The 27,759-nt window shown below is 44.7% G+C and overlaps 1 protein-coding gene across 2 annotated transcripts in view; it reads left to right on the plus strand.

Moving 5' to 3' along the window:
- Nulp1 (Nuclear localized protein 1) overlaps positions 1-27,759 on the plus strand; it is a 119,415-nt gene that overhangs the window by 14,076 nt on the left and 77,580 nt on the right. The window contains exons 3-5 of one of the 2 annotated variants that reach the window (XM_070527718.1): positions 8,617-8,822; positions 10,588-10,670; positions 25,335-25,465. In XM_070527718.1, coding sequence (XP_070383819.1) covers positions 8,617-8,822; positions 10,588-10,670; positions 25,335-25,465 — 420 coding nt within the window. Of the gene's footprint in view, positions 1-8,613; positions 8,823-10,587; positions 10,671-25,334; positions 25,466-27,759 lie in introns of both variants that reach the window. The other variant, XM_070527714.1, reaches the window with a different exon arrangement.

Consider the following 27,759-nt stretch of genomic DNA (forward strand, 5'->3'; position numbering starts at 1 on the left):
GTTGCAGCTTTCTGGAAACTTGAGAAGAAACTGGCTACTGTTTAAGCAGAAGTTGGAGCTCTACATCACAGCGACGTCGTCAGGCAAGCCAAGGAAGGAAGCCGTAAAAGCGGCAATACTTCTCAGCACTGCAGGTGACGATGCCTTGGACGTGTACAACAACTTCGTGTTTGCCGAAGGTGAGGACAAAGAAGATTATCAAACTTTGGTCAGGAAGTTTGAAGAGTACTGTCTACCCGAAGGAAATGAGGTTTATGAAAGGCATGTTTTCCGCCTTCGAGTGCAGGACGAGGCAGAACCATTTGAAAGCTTTTTGCGGGATCTCAAGAAGCAAGCGAAACTCTGCAACTTTGAGGAGCTTGAACCATCCATGATAAGGGACCAAGTGGTCTTTGGCATCAACGATAAAAAGCTCAGGCAGAGGTTACTTGGCGAGAAGGACCTTAGCTTGCAGAAAGCTGAGCAAATGTGCAAAGCAGCCGAAGTTTCTGCGCAGCAAAATGCATCATGGTCGAAGGAAAGGCTGCAAGTAGAGTACACCAGAGAAACTGAGCGAGACAGCAAAAAATATCGATGCCGTCAATGCGGAAGAACTCATGCTCCAGAAGAATATCCGGCTCGCGGAAAGTTTTGTTACGCATGCAAGAAAAAGAACCACTTCGCGGCATATTGCAGAAGACGCCAGATAAACCAAGTTGACGAAGCACAAAAGGCCGATGATAACTTCGATATCTTGAATATCGGCGTGTGCGGCATAACTGACGGCGCGGGAGCAGATTGGACAGTTTGCGGCAAGATAGCCGGCCAAGAACTGCGATTTAAAGTAGACACTGGCTCGCAAGCCAACCTACTACCTCTGTCTGTGTTCAGGCGTGCCAATCGAGCAATGGAGCCAAGAAAAAGCACAGCAGTTTTAACGGCATATAACGGAAGCATTATCAAGCATGTGGGAGTCTCAACAGAAGTCCTGAGCATAAACGGCCAAGAACGTGACGTTACATTTTTTATTGTGAAGAAAGGTCGCCATGCCATCATTGGTCTCAAAGCATGTCGGGAATTCGGACTGATTCAAACAGTGAATGCAGTAGACTCGAGCGAAGAAGGCGCTCCCCAGCTGGCTTTTCCCCACCTATTTCGCGGAACCGGCTGCGTAAAGCGACTGTACAAGATGATACTGCGACGGGATGCCGTTCCAGTGGTGCAGCCTGCTCGAAGGGTACCGTTGGCGATGAAGGAACCGCTTCGCGAAGAACTGAACCGCATGGAAGGGGCCTCTATCATTGCGAAAGTGGACGAGCCTACCGACTGGGTAAGCCCTTTAGTTGTAGTAAGAAAAAAGGACGGCCGGCTTCGCATATGTTTGGATCCAAGGGCCATAAACAAAAGCATAATGCGGGAACATTACCCGATGCCATCCCGGGAAGACATTGAAAGCGAAATATCGGGCGCAAAGTACTTTTCTCGGCTTGACGCAAACGCTGGCTTCCATCAGATACCATTGGACGATGCTACGTCACGCGTGTGCACTTTCGCAACGCCATTTGGGCGCTACAGGTTTTTAAGGCTGCCGTTTGGAATCTCTTCAGCGAGCGAGGTCTTCCAGAAGACATTAACAGAAATATTCGAAGGCCTGACAGGAGTACGCGTATACATTGACGACATTCTGGTCTGGGGTGACTCGACAGAGCAGCATAATGAAAGGCTTCGAGCCGTACTGAAGCGAGCGGAGCAAGCTGGGCTGACGTTTAATGAAAAAAAATGTGTATTTTGCGTGACACAGGTGACATTTCTTGGTGACGTGATCAGCAAAAATGGTGTCCGTCCCAGCCCAGACTTAATTGAGAGCATACACGCCATACCACCTCCGAAGGATAAGCAGGCGGTTCGAAGAATGTTGGCCGTCGTGAATTACTTTCGCAAATATGTACCCTCACTCAGTGAAAAGACGTCATTACTTCGTGGCCTTATGAAGGAAAGCGTGGTGTTTGAATGGACATCAGCGCACGCGCAGGAATGGGCTCAGATCTGCGAAGCACTGATACACCCACCGCTTCTAGCACTCTTCGATTCAAAGAAAGAAACGAAGGTAACGGCAGACGCCTCGGGAACCGGCATTGGTGCCGCCTTATTGCAAAAGCACGGAAACGACTGGCGTCCAGTCACGTACGCATCGCGAGTTCTGAGTGAGAGTGAAACGCGGTATGCTCAAATCGAAAAGGAGGCGCTCGCTATAGTTTTTGCGTGCGAAAAGTTTCATCAGTTTGTGTATGGCCGCAGGATCCTGGTCGAAACTGATCACAGGCTGCTGATTGCTATCGCTCAAGAAAGTGTTGTGGACATGCCACCAAGGCTGCAGCGATTTTTCATCCGTCTCTTCAAATATAACTATGTCTTGCAATTCATCCCTGGGAAAGACTTGCTGCTCGCAGATATGCTGTCCCGTGCTGCCACGCTGCCTGGGTGCGCTGAAGAAACGGAAGACGTGGATATCCACGCAGTTCAAGTGGTCTCGAGCCTTGTAAGCACAAGAACAAAGCAACGACTGGAAGAAGAAACTCGCACGGATCCGTATTTAAGCAGCATTATAGAACAACTAAACACTGGTGCGACCATTCAAGGGGAACTTAAGCCGTTCACATCTAAGTTGGCGGCAGTGGATGGCATACTGCTAAAAGGAAGCAAGATTGTCATACCAAAAACCATGAGGGCCGAAATTCTGCGGCGGATACACGAGGGTCACTTGGGACAGAACAAATGCAAGGCCAGGGCACGTAGGCTAGTTTTTTGGCCAGGACTCAGCAGTGATATTGAGAACCTGGTACGAACGTGCCATGTGTGTCAGAAATACGCCTACAGCCAACCGAGCGAGCCCCTGCTGCTACGGCCTACACCGGAACGACCATGGCACCGCGTCGGAATTGACCTGTTCCAATACGCAGGGCACTCGTACGTGGTAGTGTATGACGACCACTCGAACTTCCCAGAGGTTGAAAGGTTGGTGGGCACAACAGCGATGGAAACCATTTCTAAGATATCTGCCATATTCTCTCGCTTTGGCATTCCTGCGCAAGTCTGCACTGACAACGGGCCCCAGTTCGCTTCAAGTGACTTCGCGGCTTTCGCAAGACTTCGAACATATAACATCCAGCCCTAATTTTCCGCGCTCAAACGGCCTAGCCGAAAAGGGGGTACAGATTGTTAGAAGAATTTTCAAGAAAGCTACGGAATGCCATGAGGAATATCTGGTTGGGCCTTTTGGCTTATCGATCATCCCCCTTAGAAGATGGATGGTCTCCCGGAGAGTTGCTGCAAGGTCGTCGTCTTCGGACAACTGTTCCCGAGTTCAACACTGATGGGGGATGCCCTGTATCAAAACATCGGCAATCATTGCGGGGCAAGCCGCTATCGCCTCTTGAAGCAGGAAACGTCGTTCGGATAAAAAATGGGAACTGGTCATGCAAAGCAACAGTGCTTAAAGAAGCAGCGCCACGTTCGTATATGGTCCAAACTGAGAACGACCAGCAGCCGAGGCGCAATCGACAGCATTTGCGGCGAACAGACGAACACTGTGCAAACGTGAACGACTACGAGAGTAGCCGGGAAGACACGGAGCCGGAACCGAATAACGTATTACAACCGATCGAAGATTTTGAACCGGTAAACGATGCAAGTGACGCTGCGGCAGCCGACCGCTGCTCAAGCCAGCAAATGACCGGGGTTCCTGACTCAGCCGGGCAAGAAGACACACCGGGAAACCCATCCGCACTGCCAACAATTCGTCGGTCTACCAGATCCCGGAGGGAGCCGAAGCGTCTTTGCTACGACGAAAACTTTTGTCAAGTCTGCTAGCTTGTTTTTTTTTTTTTTTGTGTGTGTTTTGTGTGAAGACAAGCAAGTCTTCCAATTGTATGAAGAAAAGATGTATCAGAATGGGCTATCGCGCATGTGCGCCGATATTGTTTGCCACTTCTTTCCCTGGCTCTCCTTTCCCTCGCTGCCTACGCAAGTACATAAGCGTATGAATAAACGACCAGTTGGTCATTCTTTGTTCAGCAACAAGTCGCCTCGGTCCATTACTTCAAACACGATACAAGTGGAACATCAGTGCATTTTTGCGTCGAGTTTGATACCGCATATCTCCAAACTGGCGTCATTCTGCAAATTCATTCCAAGTGGATGAGCCTTGCAAACTCACCGGCTAGAATTCGTAAATTGCAACATGTGGCTTAAAGTAATTAATTAAGAAGTTAATTAGTGAATGTTTGTTATTTTGTTGAATATGTGTTTCAATGTCTCGTGCTAGTAGAGTCCGCCACTTTGAATAATCTAGCTCAAGGACAAGAATTATGCTACCTGCCACAGGTTAATTGTAAAAATTTCATAAAACTTGAGGGGGGACACTGCTATTGAAATAATGTTCATCCTCTCTTTCACCAATATTAATGAAACTTTCCAGTCTCATTAAAATTTCTGTTCTAATTTCAAATGTGTAATTAGTTTTGTTGTAGGTCAATTAGTTTCTATGATAATTAACATTTCACTTCCATTGTTTAAGGCCACAATGTAAAATAAATGGCACAATAAAAAAACATTTGTAAGGCATGTTTAGATAGCACAAAGACTAAGGGATGAAAAATAGCAAGCACATTCTTTATCTGACCCTTAATAGATATTTTACAGCCCACTAAATACAACCCCACAAAATATGGCAACAATGTGGCAGAAATTGTAGCAAATTAATTAATTTCCAATGTGAAAGCAACTATTGATATGAGCAGCCACCAAGGGACATGTTGCCACTGATTGATGTAATCAGTTATGGCATGCATCCAGTTTTACGTAGGTCATTGAACTAGTGCATACAGCCTTCTGCTATCACGTAGCTGCAGTAATAGCAAGACCTTGTAGAATGACTAGGAGCACTGTGTTGCTTACCATCATATTTCAGTGCATACGGCATCATGTATAATGATCATAAAGACTTCTAGAAAACAACAGCACCTAACTTAACGTCACTGTGCTCAGCAAAAGAACGCCAATCGAACAAAAGCCCCAGGTTTTAGCTGCACGGATGTATTCCTTACACTCAGCATTTGCCGCCATTAACTTCCTCATCACTGAACTGAAGCACGCACGATATAGTTGGAAAACGGGAAAATGCTTCGAGACCGAAAACAACAAAATTTGCTTGCTATACTGTATAGAGTATACATTAGGCTCCGTTCTGCAAAAAATAAATTTTAGTTCTATCTGTTCTTTGTGTTGAGATATCGAGGCCTGAATATTATATGGAGCGCAAAATTTTTGTTTTGAGAAAAGTACAAAGAAAACAAACAGCATTACTAATATGAGGGTACATGGCATCCAGAACAACTATTTTTTTATACTTGCTCTAGACACATGAAACTTTCAGGACACACTCAATCTTGAGTGCTGCTTATAAATATGCAATTAGATTTTTTCTGAGGTCAAAAAAAAAAAGGTAGTTACTATTCTCCTTGTGTTAAAAAATGTGGGATGTCATTTGCAAAAATATGTACTGCAACAACGTAGCTAAAATGAAACAGGTATGTTCCTGAATGTTCAAAGACTGCAAGTTGCCACTTGGATGTTTGTATATGTACTTTAACCAAAGTTGAAATTCTAAAGATGCAGCTTTAAGAATGTGAATTCTTGTTAGGGATCTTTACAGGACTTCAAAATATTTAAGTGCCCTAAGACACTATGTCACAGTTCTTGTGCATTCTCAGACTCGCCTGCATTCAGGGAAAAAAAGAATGACGAGAATTGAATGAGTAGAAGGAACACAGTGCTCATCCCAAAATTTGACCTTAAAAAACGCTGTACTTGAGGAAGACAAAAAGGAACTGGGAAAAATATAAATTTGAAGCTTCAAAACTGGGAATAATAAATAAAAATTCTTCCGCTAATGTAGACATTAGGCGCACGTGTAGGCTCGTAACAGAACCTGGAATGCACCAACACGAACCCGCGTATGCGCGAGAGGCGCAGGAATAGGCATCGGCACATCGTCTGCGGTCTCCAAAGTAAACCTACACACGGGGACAGAGGGAAATGGTTAGCTTCGCTGCTGCATTATTGCCTACGCGGTTATGAGATTGCGCGACACATGGACTTCACTCCGGCGCAATCTTGGCTCGTCTGAACCTTGGGATAACTGCCTCCCCTTTCTTGCCGTAGGAAGTAGAGACGGCATGTGCTCCGCTTTTCGTGGACGCTTGTTTGGCTTCAAACTTTTTTTTTTTTTTGAGCAGGTTGATTTGGCACTTAACGTTTGCATTACGATGAACAAAGAAGCAGCGTATCAGCAATTTTCGAAGCAACCCACTGCCAGGCCTAGCAGACGAGCTCGTCTGCTAGGCCTAGTTGCCGTAGCAACAGCTAATCAGAAGGCGCTTCTCAGCGCGCTTATGCACTTAGCCAATAGGAGGGCCGCGTGTACCGCGCGCTTCATCAGACCATCCCTTGATTGTTTTACGTTTGCAGCACTTTTTCTATGTGGTCATCGTTGGCGAGGATGTGGGGAACTGAAAGCGGAACTTCGATCTTTTGAACGATATGAGATGGCGGCGCTCAGCAGTGCGAAAGACGAGAAATAGCTCTGTGAACTCCGGTGTTTCTGCGCGATGTTGTGGTCGTTTCTCGCCGTCTGCGCTGACAAAATCATGTTTTTCGGACGCTTAGGGTGCGTTTTGGGGCAAATCGTTTTGATACAGTGTAGATGAGGCATTACAGATGCCAAAACAAGTAGTTCCCAAAAAATAAATTTTTTTTTTCGCGATTTTCGGTTTTTTAAGACCTATGCCTCCCCTTAAAAAATGATCACCCTGTATACATATACCAGCAATGTCCTATTTGCATTTTTTTAAGGGAATGCTCTACTACTCAATAGTTATTATGTTAACTACTCAATCATTATTATTTTTGATACTTGACTGCTCAAGAAAATTTCCGAGCGGATGTACTGGTGATTGTTGCTTGAGCAGCACTGATGTGTTCTTTTCTTCAGCACACATTTGAAAACTGATGCTGCTCAGGCAGAGCTGCGCCCTCCTTGTTACTGGAGTACTTTGATGTGACGCGTCGGGTAACACTACTGAAGCGCAGCCACTGGTCCTCAAGACCAGTCTTGAGGCTCCTGTTAGAAACTTATATTGGCACCACACTGCACCTTCTCTCTTTCATCCTTCACTGTCCACTGCTTGGGAACTTTCTCTGATTCATTAGCATTCTATTCTATTAACTTTTAAATTTTATTTTTCTCTTCTTGCTCACAGCATCCATAGGCTTCTCCTTGCATCGCTTGATGTTCTGCTTTTCGTTGTTACCTCATTTTACTAACTAGGTTGGCCACACTAAACCATCAGACATGAGTGCTCTGATGATGCGATGAGAATGTGTTTTTGCAAAAATGTAGAGCATGCCTTGTGTCCCAGTTTTGCATTGAGTAATTGGGCTGCTATAATGATGAACTCTGTCATGCAGTGTAGTGCATGCAAGTGACTTTTAAAAGATTATATGGGTGTGGGAATTGAATTGTGTAAAATAGGATTTTACAACAGGAAGAACTATTGAGTAAGCATTCATTGACATGGCTTAGTGACATAGCATTGGTCTATTCATACAGTTCACTCACAGAGGTCATGCTACCAAGTTGAGCTCAAATGGTTGCTTTGGAGGAAAAGCGACTTGTTTTGGGTCAGTTGTTCACTGCTCAATTTTTCAACTCCATGACTGTAGTTGCAAAGCTGCTGAACCAATCGGTGACGCAGGAGTAGGAAGTTGAAGTATGGTGACACATATTTTACGTGATGGTGGCAGTGCGAGCAGAGAGGCATGCCGTTGCTGCTTTCTTTTCTTCTCCTTTCTTTCTTTTTGGCAAGGACTTTGATATCACAGCTTACACTCCCACTGTACATTTCAAGGCACTTGTTTCAAGTTCGTCATCAAAGAAGGCCAAAGAGAGCCCCAGAATAATGCAAGTGAAAAGTAGCGAGAGGCAAGCACACACATGGCGGAAAATGCAGATTTGTGTGTGGCCAGTCGGTCCAAATGGTAGAAATTTTTGCCTGCTTAAGTGAAGTAAATGAGATGTCTCTCATGTTGTTCTGTCTTTTATGCCATTTAATTGTGAAGGCTTAAACTTGTGGGATGCGAAAGCAGACACAAATGGTGCCAATCTTGAGACATTTCACTGTGTCGCCAAGCAAGTGTTGCTCTTGCCAGTATGAATATTGTTCATCATGAATACGGAGCACTCTACTACAGAGTCTCTCATAGGCTTACTATTGCTGTGGGATCTTTACAAACCCCTATGAATCTAATGAATAGCAAGTATAACTGGCATTTTAGCTCTGAAACTGGTTATGAGTGTCTCTTAATATGAGACAATGGCATCACAAAACTGAACAAAATTCAAAACTGAACATCACTAGATGGTACAATTTTCTAATTACAAGTTGCAGTGCTGTAAGCATGCATACATAAAGGGTTCACACAGCATTATGCATACGCATTATTTGGTAATATTTATCATGTTACTTTGCTCCAGCTTGTCTCTTGTGCTGAACAGATGGTTGTTTGATGTTTCAGCAGGAGGACGAAGTAGCAGCCAGCGTGCGGGAGGTAAACCGAATGCTTGGGGAGCCTGAGAATCTGCCTCACGTTGCCGCTGTTACTACCACTGTCTGTGGGCCTACACGGGCAGAGAAGAGCCTACTTTCAGTAGATCAGCGTAACCTCAACCCTGAGAATGAGATGCGAAGAATCTTTGGCTCCAGAGTTGTCCAGTCTGAGCAAGCGTGAGTTTTTTTTCCAAGTTTGCTGTCTTTGCAAGCTCTCTCCATGACTTTTGTTGTCATAGACCTTTAGCAGGGCTAAAAAAACTAGCACCACTGAATTGCATCTTTGTGTCCGCTTTACAGAGATGCAGGTTCAAATAAAAGTGGCTGTGGTTTCTGTATGAGGGACATTCGTAAAGTTAGTATTATTGCCATTGATTGATGAGACTTGGTTGAGAGTTTAATCTGAGCCCATACTCATGTGAACCTGCTGAGCTGGTTGTTCAAGAGTTATCCACTGGTCAGCAAGCACTAGAGCCTCCACTTTGGCATCAATTTGTGATTCACCATTGAGCTGACAACCGGCCACTTCGTTCTGTGTCCATGCTTGTGCGACTGCATTTAAATCACCTGTGCCATTTCACAAGAGCGTCATAAGCTGGTGCATTGTCATAGTACACCTCACAAGTTTGGCATGAATCTCCATGGCATTGGGTCCCTTTTAAGACAGAAAGGAGGTCACTGCTCGTGCTTCAACCAACTTTCCCGCTGGATGCTGCCATTTTTGTTTTGATGTTCTAGGGGTGTTCCGCAATACTGTATAGGAGAAGGTTTTTATATTCCGCTGAAACCAGAGAGATGCATGCACATTTTGATGCCTCTGGTCACCGTACGAGCACCGAGACGCCTAATAAGTTTGCTGGCAGGCCTTCGGAGCTTTAGATAGATCTCCACTCTTTTCTTGGCTCCAAGTGTCCCCTCGACTTTTGGAGTTTTTTTCATCTTACCTTCTTCCATTTTGCTAGCTTTCCCAAAACACAGATGGTTTTTCTCCGCTTCTCGATGCACTGTGTATGCATGCGTGTATAATTAAGAAACGCTTACTAGGCCTCGTTACTAGACCTCGCTTACTAGGCCTCGTATACGAGACATGCATGGCAGGTGAAACGAAACCTTAAATCGCCACAGCACTATCAGAAACAGCTCTGAATGGCTGTCAGTAGGGCTATTAGGCGTCTAGGTGCTCGTACTGTGACTGGAGACGGCACGGCTGTATATTTACGTGTAACGTGTACAGTGTCCTGTGACAGTGGACCCTTCTTGGTATGCTTCACCGCATAACATGGCTGTATTGCGGCGAAGCTGACCAGTGAAGTTCAAATTAGTTGGCGAAGGCCAATCTTTAAATCGAAATAACGAAGGTTTGGGCCCATAGAAATGTATAGGCACCAGCTGGGACCTTTTGCCTTTAATCGAGATTGAATTTACTGAAAAATTTAATGGACAGGAGTCAAATTAACGAAAGTCTACTGTATTATAGTAAACAGAGCAGCATGGATGCTGATTGAGATAAGAATTGGTAATCAGATAAATAGCTTTTGTGACTGCCAGGAGATGGCAGCACCTCCAAAGCAGCATCTGATTTAACCCAATGAGAGCTGCTATGCTGGCATATTTTGTGTATGTGTGTCTTCTTGTGTCCATGTTCCTGCTTGTGGTACTGGAATATTAGATTTAGGTATGGTGCAAAACTTCAGTTGCACAATTAGTACTATATGTGTATGTCGGCATCCATATTTGTGCAATTGTACATGTACGGCAGCAACCATTGAAAAGATGTGTACTGAAAGGTGCAATGTAAAAAAAAAATATTAAAATTAGAAGTCAATATTATGCTGCTCTTGGTCAAATTGAAGCTACTTTGTTTAATTATGTATGTTGAGAAGGCTTGAGGTATTAAATATTTTAAATAGTTTGACTGAGAATGTGATGTAAACTTTTCCAGAAAACGACGAGGAAGAGGACGTGTCTATGGCCGAACAACTGTCTTGGTGCCTGGCAGGAACTGGCACCACATTGGAAAGCCTGGTAGGGTCATTGTTAATTTTTGCTGGTGTGCTAGTAGTTCTTTCTCCCATTTTTTCTTTTCTATTTTTTTCTTTTGCGTGCATGTTTCTCTAGTAGGAAGAGGGCCAGGGCAGCGCGCTCCTCCGTTTCTACCCTGGCCCTGGCTACGCATGGCCCGGCTGAGCACGGCCATGTGCATTCTATCTTAGAGGTAATTTGTGGTGGGTTCAAAGGCTAATCAACCCGAGATAGCTGATGGTTTTGTGTGTCCTGTGTTCTCATGGGCCTAGTTCGCATTGAAGCGAGAGGCAGCATGAAGAGGAGTTCGTGCACCTCTGCTGCCACTCTTCATCGTATCAGCATTTAATCAGCTAGTGTCTGCGGTCACTGAGTGAGATGTGTTCATATTTGCCTATGCATATGTTACACCGCGCTTGTGCTTGGTAATTCAGTTAAGTGAATGTTTACAGCAGTTTTACAGCTGATAAAACTACTAACCATACTGCTATCACAATAAATGCTTTGCCTCTCGGGCGAGACTGTGACTTTTTCTTGCTGTGTTTCGGTATTGAATACAGAGTTACTTGCTAAATGTCTTCAACCAAAACTGAATCACAGGCAGGAAGTGTCATTTGTTGGTTTAGAGCAGGAATACCACACAAGGAAGAAGTTTGGCTTGTGAGTTGCTTTATTTTGAAAGCACTGTTAGAGGAGACAGACCAGTGCAAGGTTTCCAGCTGCAGGGGTATCACACACGTAATGTAAAGCAAATGCAATATAACACATATGGTTAGCATCTGACAAGAGCTCTGTGTAAATGCATAAGTGGCCTGGGGTGAAGCCCACTTCCAGTTTTCTGGCTGGTGTTGCTCTTCTACCCTTATGTAATTGAAAAGGTTTCCTCAGAATCAGGGGCGTAGCCAGGGGGGGGGCTTATGGGGCTTCAGCCCCCCCCCGAAATTTTTTCGTGCTGTCATGCGCCGCTGACCAAAACAACTCCCGGCGCCGGAAATCATGCTCAATTTTGTCTAGAATGTCCTTAATTCACGCTCGAAAAGACATTTAAGCGCGAACATTGCGAAATCGGGCTGGATTTCGCAGCAACGCCCATGCATCGGGAGTCGCATATCGTAACGCAAGGAGCCCCACCGAGCACAAAATTTCAAGGGCGTTTTGATGGCGAGCGGGCTCGTCTCGGCATCTTGCGGAAGCCACGGAATCTACGGAGCGCTTGGATTTCAATTAAGAAACTTTGTGGGTATAAAGTTCTCATAACATTCTGATGCGAAAGGTGCATTGACATTTCCGAAGTCGTGCTTTAGATTTTCAATTACGGAACTTTGTGGGTTTAATGCTGTTGTAAACATTTGACGCCAAAGGTGCGTCAACTTTTCAAAAGTTGTACATCGGGCCATACAACGAGACAAGCCAAATCAACATACTATCAGACAAGTTTGCAAAGCACGCAGCGAGGTCCGATGAGAGAAAGCGTTGTGGTGGTTCATTTGTGCCGTCAGGTTACAGAAAAGAATATGAGCATTTTTTAACCACCTGCGCCAAAGCATCCATGTCAAAACACTAAATCCACCATTGTAACTAAGTTCTTATTTATTTTTCTGCCTAGACTTTTATTCGCGAGGATACATTGAGCCCCTTTCTCTTATTTTGTTCTCGTAACCCGCGGGCTGCCAATCCAGACAGAGCGCATGCGTTTTTCTCATGCTGCATCGACAACCGCGCTACGCACTTAGATGCGCGTTCCTTTTCCCTGGCCGACTGCATTTTCGCCTGGCAGAGTTTTGGATGCTTCCTGGCTAGCAGACGAGAAAGAGAAACAATGCATAGTCGCTCGCCGCCACCACTGCGGGGACTCGACGGATTGCAACGAGTTCGCTTGAGTGCAACCTCTCCGGAAAATTTTGTCTCGCCGGCGTAGGATACCGAGATTTATGCGTATGGTTTTCTGTGGACCAAGCATCACACGTTTTCTTCGATATTCCTTCGGTAGCCACACTAGGTGCCCAAAGTAGGCATTCGATTGTAGCCAACATGCGTTCCTTTGCGTAATTCTATTTCGCCGCCCCCCGCCCCACAAAAGAAAAAAAAGGAAGACATTGTTGCGGCGCAGCGAATTGTCGCATGGTGAAAGTTCGATTTTGTTACTTCTTTTGCGGAAAGTAATGGGCCACGGGACGCTTCAGTTGCCGGATACTATTATATTATTGCGATAGCAGCTATACGAAGACTCCAGGCGCATTCCTGCTGTTGCCCGCATGTTCCGTATGAATAAAGGCCAAGGTCGATAACATCGGGATCACGCGCCGCATGCTCTGTGTGCGAATGAAAGCGTGGGGGGAAGGGGGAGGGGGTGAGCGGACGATGAGTCTTGTGTGCGCAAGGGAGAAAAGCGGGGAGGAAGCGCGCCGCCTTCCGTCGCACGCAATACATTTTGGAAGTGGAGGGAGGGGGGGGGGGGGGTGATCTGTGATTCTGTGGTTGCGCAACCTGTTTATTTGCCTTGTTTGACGCATTATATATAGTGACTTTTTCTTAGGTACGTAGATTTATTGGAGACTTATACGTATATTTAAATATCATGTTGCGAGGTTTTGTGTATATGCGCAGTGAACTTTGTTTCCAGTGACAATTTTTTGCCCTGTATCAAGCTGTATCTTCACCCCGCGCAATAATGGTTCGGTTCATTATTTTCGAGGCATGCGCGTAGCACATACACATCTCATTTACAAGTGACATGCAGAGGTGAGGTTAAATGTTCTTTAATGCTCTCATACACTGGGTTGAACATGGTTGCGTGGCATAATGGACACTCCAAAAGTTGAACAGCTTGATGTGATTAGGTTTTTCACAAATGAAGATGTTTCCCAAAAGGAAATTATTCGCCGTATGGCTGCCGTATACGTTGAACATTGCGTTTCATTGGCCACTGCGAAGCGTTGTAGCCAACTGTCCAAAGAAGGACATGAAAGTTACAAAGAAGATCCATGGCCGGGCCAAAGCCACCGTGCAATCACCCCCAACACAATAAAAAATGCCGTGGTTGCTCAGTGGCTATGGTGTTGGGCTGCTGAGCACGAGTTCGCGGGATCGAATCCCGGTCACGGCGGCTGCATTTCGATGGAGGCGAAATGCGAAAAAACCGGTGTACTTAGATTTAGGTGCACGTCAAAGAACCCCAGATGAGGGTGACGACTTTTTGTCTGCAATTGTGACCGGGGATGACTCGTGGTGCCGCTACTACTAGCCTGAAACACTACGGCAAAGCTTACAGTGGAAACATTTGAAGTCACCATTCCCAAGGAAAACAAAGGCCGTCATGTTGACTTCTTTTTAGATCGTTAGGGGCCATTATTGATCGAATTTTCTAAACCTGGAGAAACTCTAAATCGTTTCAGATATTGTGAAAGGTCGTATCGGCTACGTGTCGCAATCAAGAACAAAGGACGGGGAAAATTGAGCATTGGGAACATCTTGCTTCACGACATTGCCCGTTCCCACGTCGCTGATGTGGTTAATACAAAACTGGCAAAGTTCAAGTGGGAAACGCTGCAACATCCCTCATGCAGCCCGGACCTGTTGCCTTGCGTCTTCCACATTTGGTAAAATTTGAAAAAACTGCTCAATTCGTGTCGGAAGATGACGTGTGGTCAGTTACAGATTTTTGAGGCAGCAACTCAAGGAGTTTTATGAGACGGGAATCACGCGACTCGTTAGTAGGACAAGTGTCTAAATACTCATGGTGACTACTTTTAAATAAAGTACCCCGTTTGTCATATATTAGCATTGGCTCACTTTCATTTGACTTGCCCTCGTATATTTTGCAGAATTCCTGCTTTTTATATGTGCGCTCTGTTGCGACTATAATTTCCGAGCAATTACTCGCAATACACAACCGGTGACAGCTGCTCCTGCTCAATACATTATAACAAAGGACAGCGTCATTGAGATTTTCCCCTGGTCGTTGCGTATGTACGAAAATGTAAACAAGCTTGTTGAATGATATATATATATATATATATATATATATATATATAATATATAATATATATAGATCAGACAGTATGAAAAGTGCTCCAATGCAGACAATACTTTAGATGAGTCAAGCAATTTTCTCTCATAGTTGTACCTCTATGTCTCGGTTAAAATTACAAAAATACTGCCATTTACATTATTTCTGGAGATGCACACTAAATAAAATGCAAATAGGCAAATACTAAACAGCTTATTAACCCTTTAAGAACAAGACATATAAATACCACACAAAAATTTTTATTTTCCATCTAAATGTTTAAAGTACACTTCGAATAAGCATAATCAACAAAATATATATATTCTGAGCAGTGGCGTAGCCAGAAATTTCGTTCGTGGGGGGCTCACTTTGCAGCTCGGCCTCCCCTTATAATTTAGTCAAAGGATAATATATATATATATATATATATATATATATATATATATATATATATATATATATAGAGAGAGAGAGAGAGAGAGAGAGAGAGAGAGAGGGGGGGGGGGGTTGGAAGGTGTGCAGATTGGAAAGTGATTTTTGCAGTATGTGCTGCCTGGAATCGCTCTGCTGCCGCTACCCTGTCAGCACTGACGTCACGCCAACAACAGAAGCTGCACTACTCTAAACCTGTATATAATTTGGCCCTTCGATTTCTTCAGTACATGCTCGTTTTTTTGTATGCTTTACCACAAAGCCTGACATAGAGGCCTCCTGCCAAGGGGAGCGAAGTGAGCGGGCGTGCATTGTGGGTGGTAGTGGGGTTAGGTAGATGCCGCTTTAGCAGCCGCAGACCAGTAAACAATGACACCTTCTTTTATTTAATGTGTTAATGACATGTTGATTTATTGTAATGTATTCATTGGAGGTTATACAGAAGTTCATGTTCATGACTGGGAGAGCATACTCTTGAGCCGGGCCCATGTGGCACATACTGTAAAGATCTGCCTCCCTTGTAGATTACCCAATTACCATTGCAATAGAAAAGCCTGAATATGCATCAGTGGAAATTATCTGTCATTGACAGATCTGGTTTTCAATTGCACATTCTGAACCATTACAGTCTAGTGTTGCCAATACTTTCTGAAGCATATCGCTGAAGTGAGACAAAAAAGTCACTAAAATTCTCGCTAGAATGGTGAAATGGATTTTAAGAACGCAAGTGTTTTGGAACACTAATATAAGCTAACGTGAAGTAAATTATTTACCTAGGCGTTCTATGTTCATCTAATGTCTGTGCAGCTGAAGAAAAACAGTGAAATTACCAGTAGGGTGCAGAGGGCCTTTACTTTACCAATATATTTACTATGGCGTGGGTGAATATTTGAAGTTTCAAATGCGAATAGTTGGTGTGTAATATTTTATTCATATTCGAAAATGAACTGTTCAGTATTTTCGAATATCGAAGCTAACCAAATATATTGCAATAACCGACTGTTAAAACTAGTTTACTGTTCTCCACTGCTGAACAAAGTATCGCAAATAATAATTGCCAGAAGTAAAACAGCAACAAGTTTTTGAAGCACTGCAGAAACAAAATAGGCAATGCAAGCTCTGTTTTCAGTTTTGCGGTGGAAGTGTGGCACTGGTTAACACTGCTTGGGTTAGATCTTGTACACATAAATAGATACCAGAGAATGCATGGACATGTCCATGCATTCTCTGGTATTTATTTATGTGTATGTGAATGCATCACATGACAACCGGTTATTTTTGCTTCTGGTCTGCTGTTTAGTCTTTCTTGCAGTCCAGTCATATAGCAGTTTTACCTTTTACATTTCAACCAGTGATGTTTTCTTTGTAACAGACCCTTTATTGTGTCTAAGGTATACTTCACACTTCATTAGCTTTTTCTTTTCCTTTTCCATAATGTCTGACATTTTTTCAGCAACGTTTTAGTCAGCTTTTTGGAAAGCTGGTCATACAGCAGCCTGTCATTCTTGGAAAGCTTGTTTACTACCAGGCTCTAAATATGTCAAGCAGCTATGTGTGCAGTTCTTTTCATGATGGTTGTAGTGACCTTGTGTTTAAAACGATCCTAATTGTCTATGATAGTTAACTATGCAGTACAAGCGTGTTCCTAACTATACTGAAAAAAATATTCCTGCTGTAGATATGTGCGTCTGCGTTTGTCTGTTCAATATTCGATACATACTATTCATATTCGATTTGTATTCGAAAAAAGGCAATGTTTGCCTACCTATAATATTTACATAACGAATTATGACGGCTTAACTTTTCATTGCCTTCAGATTAGGTTAAAAATACAGCACGATTCAAAAGAACACATGCAACATAGTTCTAATATGAAAATGCACTCAGTCTACGTATTATCCCTAAACATTTTGTACTTCTCGACGTTTGTGGTAGCAAAACTAGATTCTGTGGAACCTGCTTGGCCCCATGTTGTTAACACAGTGATGACATTTACCTGAGCTTTATACAGATCAGGTACCACATTTTCAGCCTTGATGTACCTGAAAGCCGCTTTGAAGTACAGATTGGTCCTAAAGCCGTAAGAAATTGAAGCAATTTGTTCAGACGCGCATGAATGAGCTCAGCTGTTCAAATATTGACACCTTTTTTGTGCATTTGGTATGTCTTATTCACTTGCTGTGTACGAAATCAGAACACAAAATTTATTCCATTTGGTTTTGGTAACTTGACTCTCTGGTACGCTTGTGCATGTCCACCAACTGAATGAATTTAGTGACACTGATAGACCCATGACGCTTAAACACATTCAAATAGGGTTTGTAAATAATAAAGAAACATTCATTTTGTGAGTGCAATGTGAAGGCTATGATGACCACTGTGCTTGGAAGCACAACCACAATGTGAGGGCAATCGTTGGTTCATCATGCTCACGGAGCCTGTGCATCACACAGAGAATTTGAATAATAAACCGAGTTCTAGAAGGCCATTTTGGAAGCAACCTTTCTAACTTCTAAGTTGTTAAAATAGCGCCAATTGTTCCTGGAAGTCACTAAAAAAAGTCGCAGATTGCTATTAGCCCCGAGAACAAACTACAGGGTCGCTGCCAGCGCTGCTCGCATGACGTCAGGGCATGGACTCGCGCCTGTTGTCTGCTGCAGTTCGGGCGGTGTCTGGGTGCCTTCTGCAGTGTTTTTGTTTGTTCGCTCTCGTTTCCTCTGCTTGTATACTTATGGCAGTTGTCAAATATATTTTTGCTACGTCTTCGTTCGCGAAATTTACTCAGAGAGCTTATTTCTTAGATGACAGTACAGTTCGCAACGGCAACGCTACAGTGCCAGCCGAAGGAGCGCAGACCAGCCCATTGCGGTTTTTTAATGTGCAGATTGACAACCGCAAAAACATAGCATATAAGAATCCAATTATGATACTTCATACCTGCCACGGCGCAACAAGTATGTATGTCACAAATGCTGGCTCTATATGACTTCTACAACAGTTACCTTGATTTTAATCCGCTAAAACAGGTTTGCTTACGACGAGTAGTTCATGGTATAATATCGAATTTTTGCACTTCTTCACAGAAACGCTCGGCAGTAACCCGAGGACTTAACTAACACCGCAGTTTAGATTCTACCAGCCCCACTTGCTTCTTTAACGTGCTTCACGTGTTTATTTTCAGTGGCAGTAATTTGAAATAAAGCTAATTGAGGCTTAGAGCTGTTTGCAAAATACGAAAAGGAATGTACCAATATATATTCCCTTTTCCGTGCTACACGTTCAACTCACTTGAGCAGTTTGCTGGTGTTTGTTACTTGAGGAATATACATGATGAATGTGTTTGTGAAACTGACACAGGCTGCTCAGCCTAAATTTTATAGTGAAATATGCCTTTTGGACCATACAGCTGCAGCCAGAAAGAAACCGAAGCGTCTTTCATTAGTAGTATGGGACATATTGAAGATATTGTAATTCCCCGGTGGACGATAAAATATCAAGTGAAATATGTAAGGCTTGTGGTGTCTTCCTTATGAAGGTTTCTGAAGTTCTCCTTTATGTACTGACGAAGCGAATAGTTCGCCATCTGTATAATTAAAAAACGATGTATAGAGACATTGGAAAGCAGAAGGTGCTTGAATTTTTTTCTATGCACTCTAAGCTGCACTGTACTACCTTGAGTATACCTCATGCATTGCAATTGGCGCTGTAAAAGACTGCTTCGTGGTATCTCAATTCAAAGTTGTAGTGAACTGGTGGGTTTCGCAAACAATGCGTGCCTTGCCATAACAAACAGTCGGTTGCTACCGTCGTGTGAGGGGTTTGCCATATTGTCGATAAAGACTACTGGGGGCCACCATGAAACATTTCATCGCTTGCAATTGATTGGCTCTCAATCTTAACCATGAAACTTTTCTTTCAGGGGATTGCTACTATGGTATTTGTGAATTAACTATGTAAATACTCTACATGGCGCGCCGTCGTGTTAGCAGCCATGAGTAATTCGTTTTATGGGGGCCTGTTTTAGAGAGCGGGGAAAATAGCAGCAAACTTTTTAATTCAAAATGCGCGCCTATCTCATTCCTTTATGCATTAATAAAGCGGCGATATTTGACTAGAACAACTCGCCAGAGTAATAACAATCATGACGACAGCTTCGCTGGGTAGTGCCTTTCTAGCACGGATAACTAATAAAAGGAAAATCAGACATCCACCCATTCGTAGCAATTGCTATGAATGGGTGGATGTCTGATTTTTTTTTTATTAGTTATCCATGCTAAATTGCTACGAATAGGTGGATGTCTGATTTTCCCTTTATTAATTACTTCTCTCCACCTTGCGGGTGTCCGCTGAACTATTACGTCTAACACGGATAACATGCTGACACCAAATACCAAGATTTTTCTTCCATGTAAAATGCAATGCCTCTCATAGCTAAGTACTAAGGGAATATTACGTGTGTAGTGAAGCATCATACACAACTTCGTGTGTTGAATTTGCAGACATTCTTTTTACGCAAAATTCATGTACCAACACGGCGTTTATATGCATTGCAATTTTAAAAGGACGTCTTGTTGGGTGAGTTGGTCACAATTCATCTTGGCTACTAGGCACGAAAACACGCACGACACAAGGAAGGAGACAGGACAGAGCGCCCGACACAAGGAAGGAGACGGGAGGCGCTCTGTCCCGTCTCCTTCCTTGTGTCGTGTGTGTTTTCGCGCCTAGTAGCCAAGATGCATTGCAATACCAGTAGACCCCTTTAACTACATAGTTTGCAATATCCAAGCCTCAAATTTTCTCGACTCACATGCTTTTGAAGAAAGAACTGTGGTTCAGGCATGGCAGCAGAAAGAAGTCAACATATCCTTCGATAAGTATGGCTTGAGCCACCCATACCTCAAGCATACACGAAGGGAACGAGCGCTTGCGAGAACTGAGCGAGCCAAAGCAAGCGGCGTCCTGGTCGTGACATCACTCGCGAGAGGGCGCCACTCCAAGTTCTTGCCACTAATCTAGAAAATTTTGTCGTGAGCAGTAAAAAACAAGTAACTAAATCTAGCGACAAAATCAGTAAAATGGGAACACTTATTAAATATCGGTGAGTTATAAAAAGCAAATCTGATTTTATGTTTTCAAAGATGGCTAAGTTAGACGGTCTCAACAAACACGGAATGATGCAAGGAATGGCAAGTTAAATTGTTTTGGACCGCCCAGCGACAGCTTTCTCAGCAATGCAGGCTTGCAAGGCACATCCCACAGGCGGCTTGCACTGTGAAGTACCGTTACTCTTAACTGCTTAGTATGGCTGGCCGAGTGTCATCTGCTACATTACCTTAACCCTTTTAGGGTCAGTGATGTAAATATGCGGCACAGCAAACAAGTCCAAAATGGTCGATGCCATATATTTACGGTGCTGTCTGTACGTTTAAAAAGCACGCCAATTTCCTAGCTTTTTCTTTTCTGTCATGTGCTGTCACTAGGGGAAAACAGGGCATTTTTTTCATGCACCTCCCTTTCTCGATTTTTGTTGCATGGTTTGTTTTAGAGCTAGTTTGCTCCGGTGTGTCTATATACTACTGCTCGTACATTGGCGCGTGGGCGGGCGGGCAGCAGTTTGGGTTTTGTTCCGCGGGCTGTTTCGGCTTATTGCGCTTGCAAAACTGATGGCTATCTTATTACTTATCGCTCAAAGGACGAGCGCTTGTTTCTCGCTCGTTTAGTGCTCACAGGGGTGCCATAGGAAGGATGCCCCCGTGCATGCGTTTTCTTTTCCTTTATGTTTTTTTTATACTCGCAAAAACTAATTGCCTCTGGTTGGTGATAAGATGAAGATTAGCAGAAGTCTGTCACACGTTTTGCTTTTTTGACGGTCACACAACCGCACTGTTTTCTTCAGTGTGCGCACATACACAATTCGATTACGCTATGGACGTACATATTAGTGTAAGAGCAGGAACAGTTCAGTCTTGCGAAATATTTTCGTGTGCCCATTTTCAAAGCCTTGAACTATGTGTATAACAATGCATCAAATTTTTAATTCTTATAAGTTTATTTTCTTTTTTATTGTTGTTATTCATGAATGAAGCGTACATATATACCAATGTGAAATATTTTTTTCTCACTTTACGCTCACTCTAGAAAAATTACGGTAAATGTTTTTTGAAATAGGTCCCTAAGAAGAATTGGAATCTGCAATAAAAAAATCGACCCTGGAAGTGTTAAAGGGTTAACAGCGCACACAGACGGGGACAGAGTGAAGAACAACAGGACCCAGTGCTAAATTACAACTTATACTTCATTGGAAGGAGCAACACATATATAGGCTGAAACAGCCAATGGGAAGGCTAACAAAGCCAAACACAAAAAATAAAAAGAAATAGCACTCTCATCATGTCGCCCTCTGCTCTTTACAAAGTGTAATCCAAGTATTCAATTTCTTTTTTTGAGAGCACCACTGAAGGCGTGCATCGATCACGTCACGTGTCGGCTTCTCCTTCTCCTTCTTAATCACTGTACAGACCCCGTAGACCAGTTTACATGTACAACTTCTACAGTATACCGACAAGTGGCCCGATACGACAATCTTTCCAAGCAGCATGATCTCTGTTTGCACATGCCACATGTGCACTTGCGGACGAGCGCAAGCTCACATCCGTGCACATACGCATGCACAAACAATGCAGCACGGCTCGTACGCGGCAAAACATGGAGTGATCTCAATGAACAGCTGCTCTCTGTTATCGCATGCTTGGGCTGCCTCACGTCGGCGCACCTGGCTACGTAGCTACGGCGCGGTACATTCAACTCTTAGTGAAGCAGACTTATATCATGCAAGAAAGTGCTTAATCTTTCCTTTTTGTGCTGATCTAACAGCTCTGAAAATATAACAGTTACACTTATAGGTATTGAAGCATTTTGAAACAGTGAAGTGGAGTCTTTCCAAGGTGTCTTGAGTGAGCTGTCGCGCACATGGAAACGCGTCTTTGTGGATGCAAACCGCCATTTCTTGCGAGGTGCGGCAGGCACAAAGCACATAGACGCAAGTTTGCACATGTCCGCTAGTGTACGAGGGGTCTGGGCATTACGCTGTGTGCCAGGCGTATGAACAGTGCCCGAGGGGCGGTCCCTTCTCGCCCTCTCTACGCCATCTCTCTCTTTCAGCATTTGAGGTATGTGGGCGCCTTCACCCGGCAGATTCACTTTCATTCATTCATTCACAAAACTTTATTAGTGTCCTGAAGCCCGGTCTTTTCAGACCGAGGCGGGCCGCGTCCACGTCGGCACCGCCAGGCCGAGCCTTATGGTGTCATCGTGGACCTTCTGGACAGCCCGTAGCTGATCTTTATAAGAAGAGCTTATTATCAACTTGTGCCAGTAAAGCCATTCTTCTTCGGGGTCGGCGAGAGTCGCGGGACAGCCCGCCAGCATGTGTCTGATGTCAATGATGCCATCGCACATGTTACATTCTTTCCTAATTTCTCTTTCGGGGTGAATTTTATTTATGAAATACGGAGTGGGGTACGTCCCGGTTTGCAGTAAACGTAGCGTGACTGCCTGAGCCCTGTTCAATTTTACGTGTGGCAGAGGGAATTGCCTACGCCCCAAGTAGTAATATTTAGTGATGTTGTTGTAAGTTAGTAAGAGATCTTTATGCTCCCCGGAATGGTAGTGGGCATCGGTTCGGTTCTGACCGGCACGGCAAGCAAGTCCTCGTGCCAGGTCGTTCGTCACCTCGTTGAGGTTGGGCCGAGTCTCGTCCACTTGTCCCATATGTGCAGGAAACCATCGGATTTCAGTTTTTATAGTTTCGACCTTGTCGATAATTTTAGCCGCAGTCCCAGCTACATAGCCTTTGTCAAAGCTCTTAATTGCTGCTTTGGAATCGCTATAGATGAAAGACCATTTACGGTTCCTGATGGCTAGAGCAATCGCGGCTTGCTCCGCCACCGTGGAATCCTTAGTGAAGATGGTGACGGCGTCCTGTACCTCGCTCCGGCTGTCGACCACCACGGCGGTGTAGGCCTCTTTGCCTTTGACCCAGGCAGTGTCTACAAGGGCCGCCTGTTGTCCTAGCTGTTAAATTTCTTTCAACAAAGCTTTCTCTCTCGCTTTTCTCCTGCTAACATTGTGTTCCGGGTGCATATTTCTCGGGAGTGGGGTGGTTCTGATCGTGTCTCTAAGTTTCGCGCTCAATTCTACCTCGGATTCCTTCGGGTTCATCGATCTATTTGGGTCTGTCCCTATCGCTTTGAGTATAAGCCTGCCCGCTCGCGTTTTCGTTAGTCTTCACGTTCAAGAGCTTCACGTTCGAGGTGCTGATGGGTATACCTAGGGTAGCCTTCACTAACTTTCTGATCATAGTGTTTAACTTGTTCAGCTCCGCCTGCGACCATTTAAATAGACCTGCCACGTAGGTGAAGTGACAGAGAGCGAAGGCGTGCACTAGCCTGAGAGCACTGTCCTCACCCAGGCCTCTGTGTCTGTTGCTGATTCTCCTTAGTAACCTGATGACTTGGTCCGTCTTGTTTGAAATGTGTTGAATGGCATTCAGGTTGGTACCTCCCGCTGTTATGTGGAAGCCTAAAGCTTTAATCTTTTCCACCTGCTTGATCGCGGATCCCTTGTGGCAGCGTAAGATAATCTTGGGTTCCTCTCCGGGGACGTAGCCCCTGGGTATTCAACCCCTGCGCCGATGTTTTAGGACCAAAAGCTCCGACTTTGCCGCCGAACAGTTGAGTCCCATCTCGCCTAGCGTGCTTTCCATGGCGTGTATGCTCTCCTGCAGTCTGGTCTCCGTTTGGGCTATGTTACCGTTGGCGCTCCATATGGTTATGTCATAGGCGTATATTGCAAAGTGTATACCTTCTATACTCTCCAGTTTCCTCGCGACTCTGGTCATTGCTAGATTAAATAGCATGGGCGAAAGTACGGCCCCTTGCAGGGTGCCCCTGTTTCCCAGGTTCATCACCTTCGATTTTAGTTCTAGCGTGAGGCTCGCTTGCCTACCGCCCAGAAACGCCTTGACTATACTGTATAGCCTCTCGCCCAAACCCAGCTCGGACAGGACCTTGAGGATGGCCTTGTGCTCTATGCGATCAAAAGCTTTTTTGACGTCTAGTCCCAGAATCGCTCTCGCCTGCACCGGGCTAACGTGTATGAGCTGGTGTTTGATCAGGAGCATGGCGCCCTGAGTCGATAGTCCGGGGCGGAAACCGATCACGTTATACGGGAGTATGTCATTTTGCTCGACGTATCTAGTGAGTCTGTTAAGAATAACGTGTTCCATAGCTTTACCTACGCACGATGTAAGCGAGATTGGACATAGGTTATCCAGATGGAGTGGTTTGCCCGGTTTTGGTATGAGGATGGTGTTAGCTATCTTCCATTCCTCCGGATAGTCTCCCTTTCTCCACAACTTTCAATGCTCTTGGCTGTTGGACTTGTAGACCCACTTGGTCCCACGCCCCTTTGAGCAAGGCAGCCCCTTTTATGTGGCTAATCTAGCTCTGTAGAGCATGTGTGGGGGAGCAGACTTTCCGGGAACCTTCACCTGTAGCCTGCGACTGCCACCCTAGTGCCGTAACCACTGTATTGTACACGCATTTTATACATAACCAGGAATAAACACCCATTCGTTTGTACCACAGCTGGAGTCGTCCCTATGCTTTGCTGGTGAGTCAGCAAACCCACCCCGGTACCCGTTTGCATGCGCTGTGGAGTGAGGATAAGCTACATGTCTCCTTAGACCTTAGCTAGCTGGTTCTGGGCACGTTAGCCCGAACCCCCACAAAGCAAACAAGCACTATGAAAATCGGCAAGGGGAAGGGAGGTTTTCGAGACCAAGGAACTTTTTCCTCAACTACAGAGCTTACTTTCTGTGGAACCTGTGCCATTTTCCTTTTTAGTGTTGTGCTACAATCAAGTGAATGGCGACTTTCACTTTCAAGGCAGTTCTGCGCACACTGGGCAGACCTGCAGAGTGTTTGTTGACTTGACTTTATGTCTACACTAGCAATCATTAGCTGTTCTGTTTGCGGTTGGTAAGTCATTGATGTGGTTTCACACTTTGAGCTGTCAGCGTGTGTTGGGAGTTTCATACTTGGCTTTTGCTCCCTATGGAATGCATTGTAGCAGTGCGTTTGGGAGGAATACCCATATATTTCCACAACCTCTGCTTACCACTTTGCTAACTTTCTTATTCATTTCTCTGCATGTACCAAAACCAGGAATAACCATGGAGCTCTTGGAGACGCGAGGTGATGTGCACTTCTTCACTTTTGAACATTCAAAATCCTACCAGGCAATCCAGTTTCAATTCTTGGATGCAGTAGAAACATTCAACCCAGACAACATAGTGGTGAGCTGTTTTATTTTGTATGTTCTCTGTGCATGGGTGCTGTCTTTGAATAATGTACAAAGTTTCAGGTTCTTAGTGCTTTATTTTCTTTCTCTTCTTTCTTTAATGCATTTATTGCTTTTCTATCCTATAAGATCAGCTGATGTGTGTCTGGCTCTTTGAAGTGCCAGCAGTCGACTTTTAAAAGGACACCTTTCTTTTTTTTTCTTGTATAGTAGAAAAGATTTGGTGCAATGGTTACTCTGGAAAGCATGTGCAAAATTAAAAAAAAAATTTAGTCTGCAAATTGTCTCAATTGTGAGCGTATGGCTGCTGGCAACACTGATGACTGAGAGCTAATCAGGACTCTTTAATTACTTTTTTTTTCTTGGCACGAAAACTCTATGCTAAAGCTTCACATGTCAAAAACAGCCGCAACATGATGTGATGGAGTGTCGTTTCAGGTGGATTCACACGATGGGGTAAATCGCTGGATCAGACCGCAAACGAGTGTGGTGTGTCTGAGCTGCGCTGCTAGAAGCTCGGCCATGCTGTACACGTGTGCGGCTTTATTTGGCGGCACTAAGCCAAGTCATACTTGTGCACAGACTAAATCAGCGATCTATTCCTTCGTGTGAATCCAGCTTTAGAGGACACTTCATCGGCTCAGGCAGGCTAATGTGGTGACGCAAAACGGTGCCTTGGGGCTAGTGCCAAAAGCGCATGTGCGTGGAACAATTCAACTTATCTTCGAGAGGATCGCAGCTAATAAAAGTTCAGTTGTTGTTTGGGACACGTGATGCTCACTCGCCTTGCTCTGCTGAGAAGCGTGTTGCAACATTGGTGACCTGGAATTGTGCCGCAGCATTGGGGTAGTGCACCAACGTCACTACGACTTCGACATCCACAACAGATGCCTCCCCCCCAACAGTCTCCTCAGTCGACGGTATGCTGCCCCTCTTTTGGACTGTGGACCCCGCACTCTTGTTCGTAGAAGTCAAATCACAGTGCATATTACAACCATACAAGTCACAGCAGACCTTACAAAATAGCACTATGTAGTAAGCAGTCCTCTGCCCGCCATAGCCAGTGAAATAAGGGATATTTTGCTTACACCGCCTGGCGAAAATGCATATGCAAAGCCGAAAGAAACCCTTGTCAACCGAATTACACCATCTGAATGGCAGCGACTGCAGCAATTGCTTCGTGGCACGGACCTCGGTCACCGTATCTCTAGTCAACTCTTGCGGTACATGCAACAGTTGCTTGGCATAACAACAAACACTCTAGATGGATCATTGCTCCAAGAACTTTTTTGCAAAAGCTACCTTCAAGTGTCCACATGGTCGTCGCTGCGTTAGAGCAGAAACATCTACCCACAGTCGCCGAGTTGCTGACCGGCTGGTAGCAATCACCCCGCCCACATCACTAGCTACCGTGCAAGCACAACCGTCTCAAGATGAACTTCAAGAAATGTGTGACGAGATTTCTCGACTTACCGAGCCGCTATCAGCTTTGTGCACAAGCAGAAGGACACAAGCATTAAGTGAGGCAAACACGCCGCTATCACAATATCAGCGTCAGAGTATATGCTGGTATCATCGGCGGTTCGGAAATGCTGCGCGTAACTGTGTTCCACCCTGCGCACACTTGGGAAACGACCGTGGCAAGCACTGAGTGCGACCGGTGCTCCTACGTTGCCTACAAGTCGTCCCTCAGTATTCTTTATTACTGACTGCAACAATGGAGTTCGTTTTGTAGTCAAAACAGGCGCTGAAGTGAGTGTGATACTGGTGTCTCAAACCGAAGGAAAGAACCCTAAGGCATCACCACTCCAAGCCGTCAATAATACGGTGATACCAATATATGGATATTGTTTGCTCACACTGAACTTCGGTTTCAGCACGTTTAACTGGGTGTTCATAACCGCTGATGTCAAGTTCGCCATATTAGGTGCAGACTTTCTGAAATACTTCGGTCTGCTTGTTAATGTCCGCAACAAGCGGCTTCAGGATCCTGTTTGTCATGGAATGGTATAAGGCAAGCCGTATTGGCACCCTCCTTTCAGCCTGACCTTGCTCAGGCAGTCTGGTGAATCGTACTTCACTGCCATCATACAAGAGTTCCTCGAGCTGATGCGACAGCCACAGGCATTTGCCGAAGTGAAGCACAGTGTTCAGCATCACATCACCAGTCGGCCCACCAGTCTATGCGTGGCCATGGCGCCTTTCACCCGAGAAGCTGCGGCTAGCCCGACTGGTGTTTGCCCACATGATGGAACTCTTTATAGTACGTCCTTTGTCCAGCCCACATAC

The sequence above is a fragment of the Dermacentor albipictus genome, chromosome 1 (assembly GCF_038994185.2).
Source record: "Dermacentor albipictus isolate Rhodes 1998 colony chromosome 1, USDA_Dalb.pri_finalv2, whole genome shotgun sequence".
In the NCBI taxonomy this organism is placed as follows: domain Eukaryota; kingdom Metazoa; phylum Arthropoda; class Arachnida; order Ixodida; family Ixodidae; genus Dermacentor; species Dermacentor albipictus.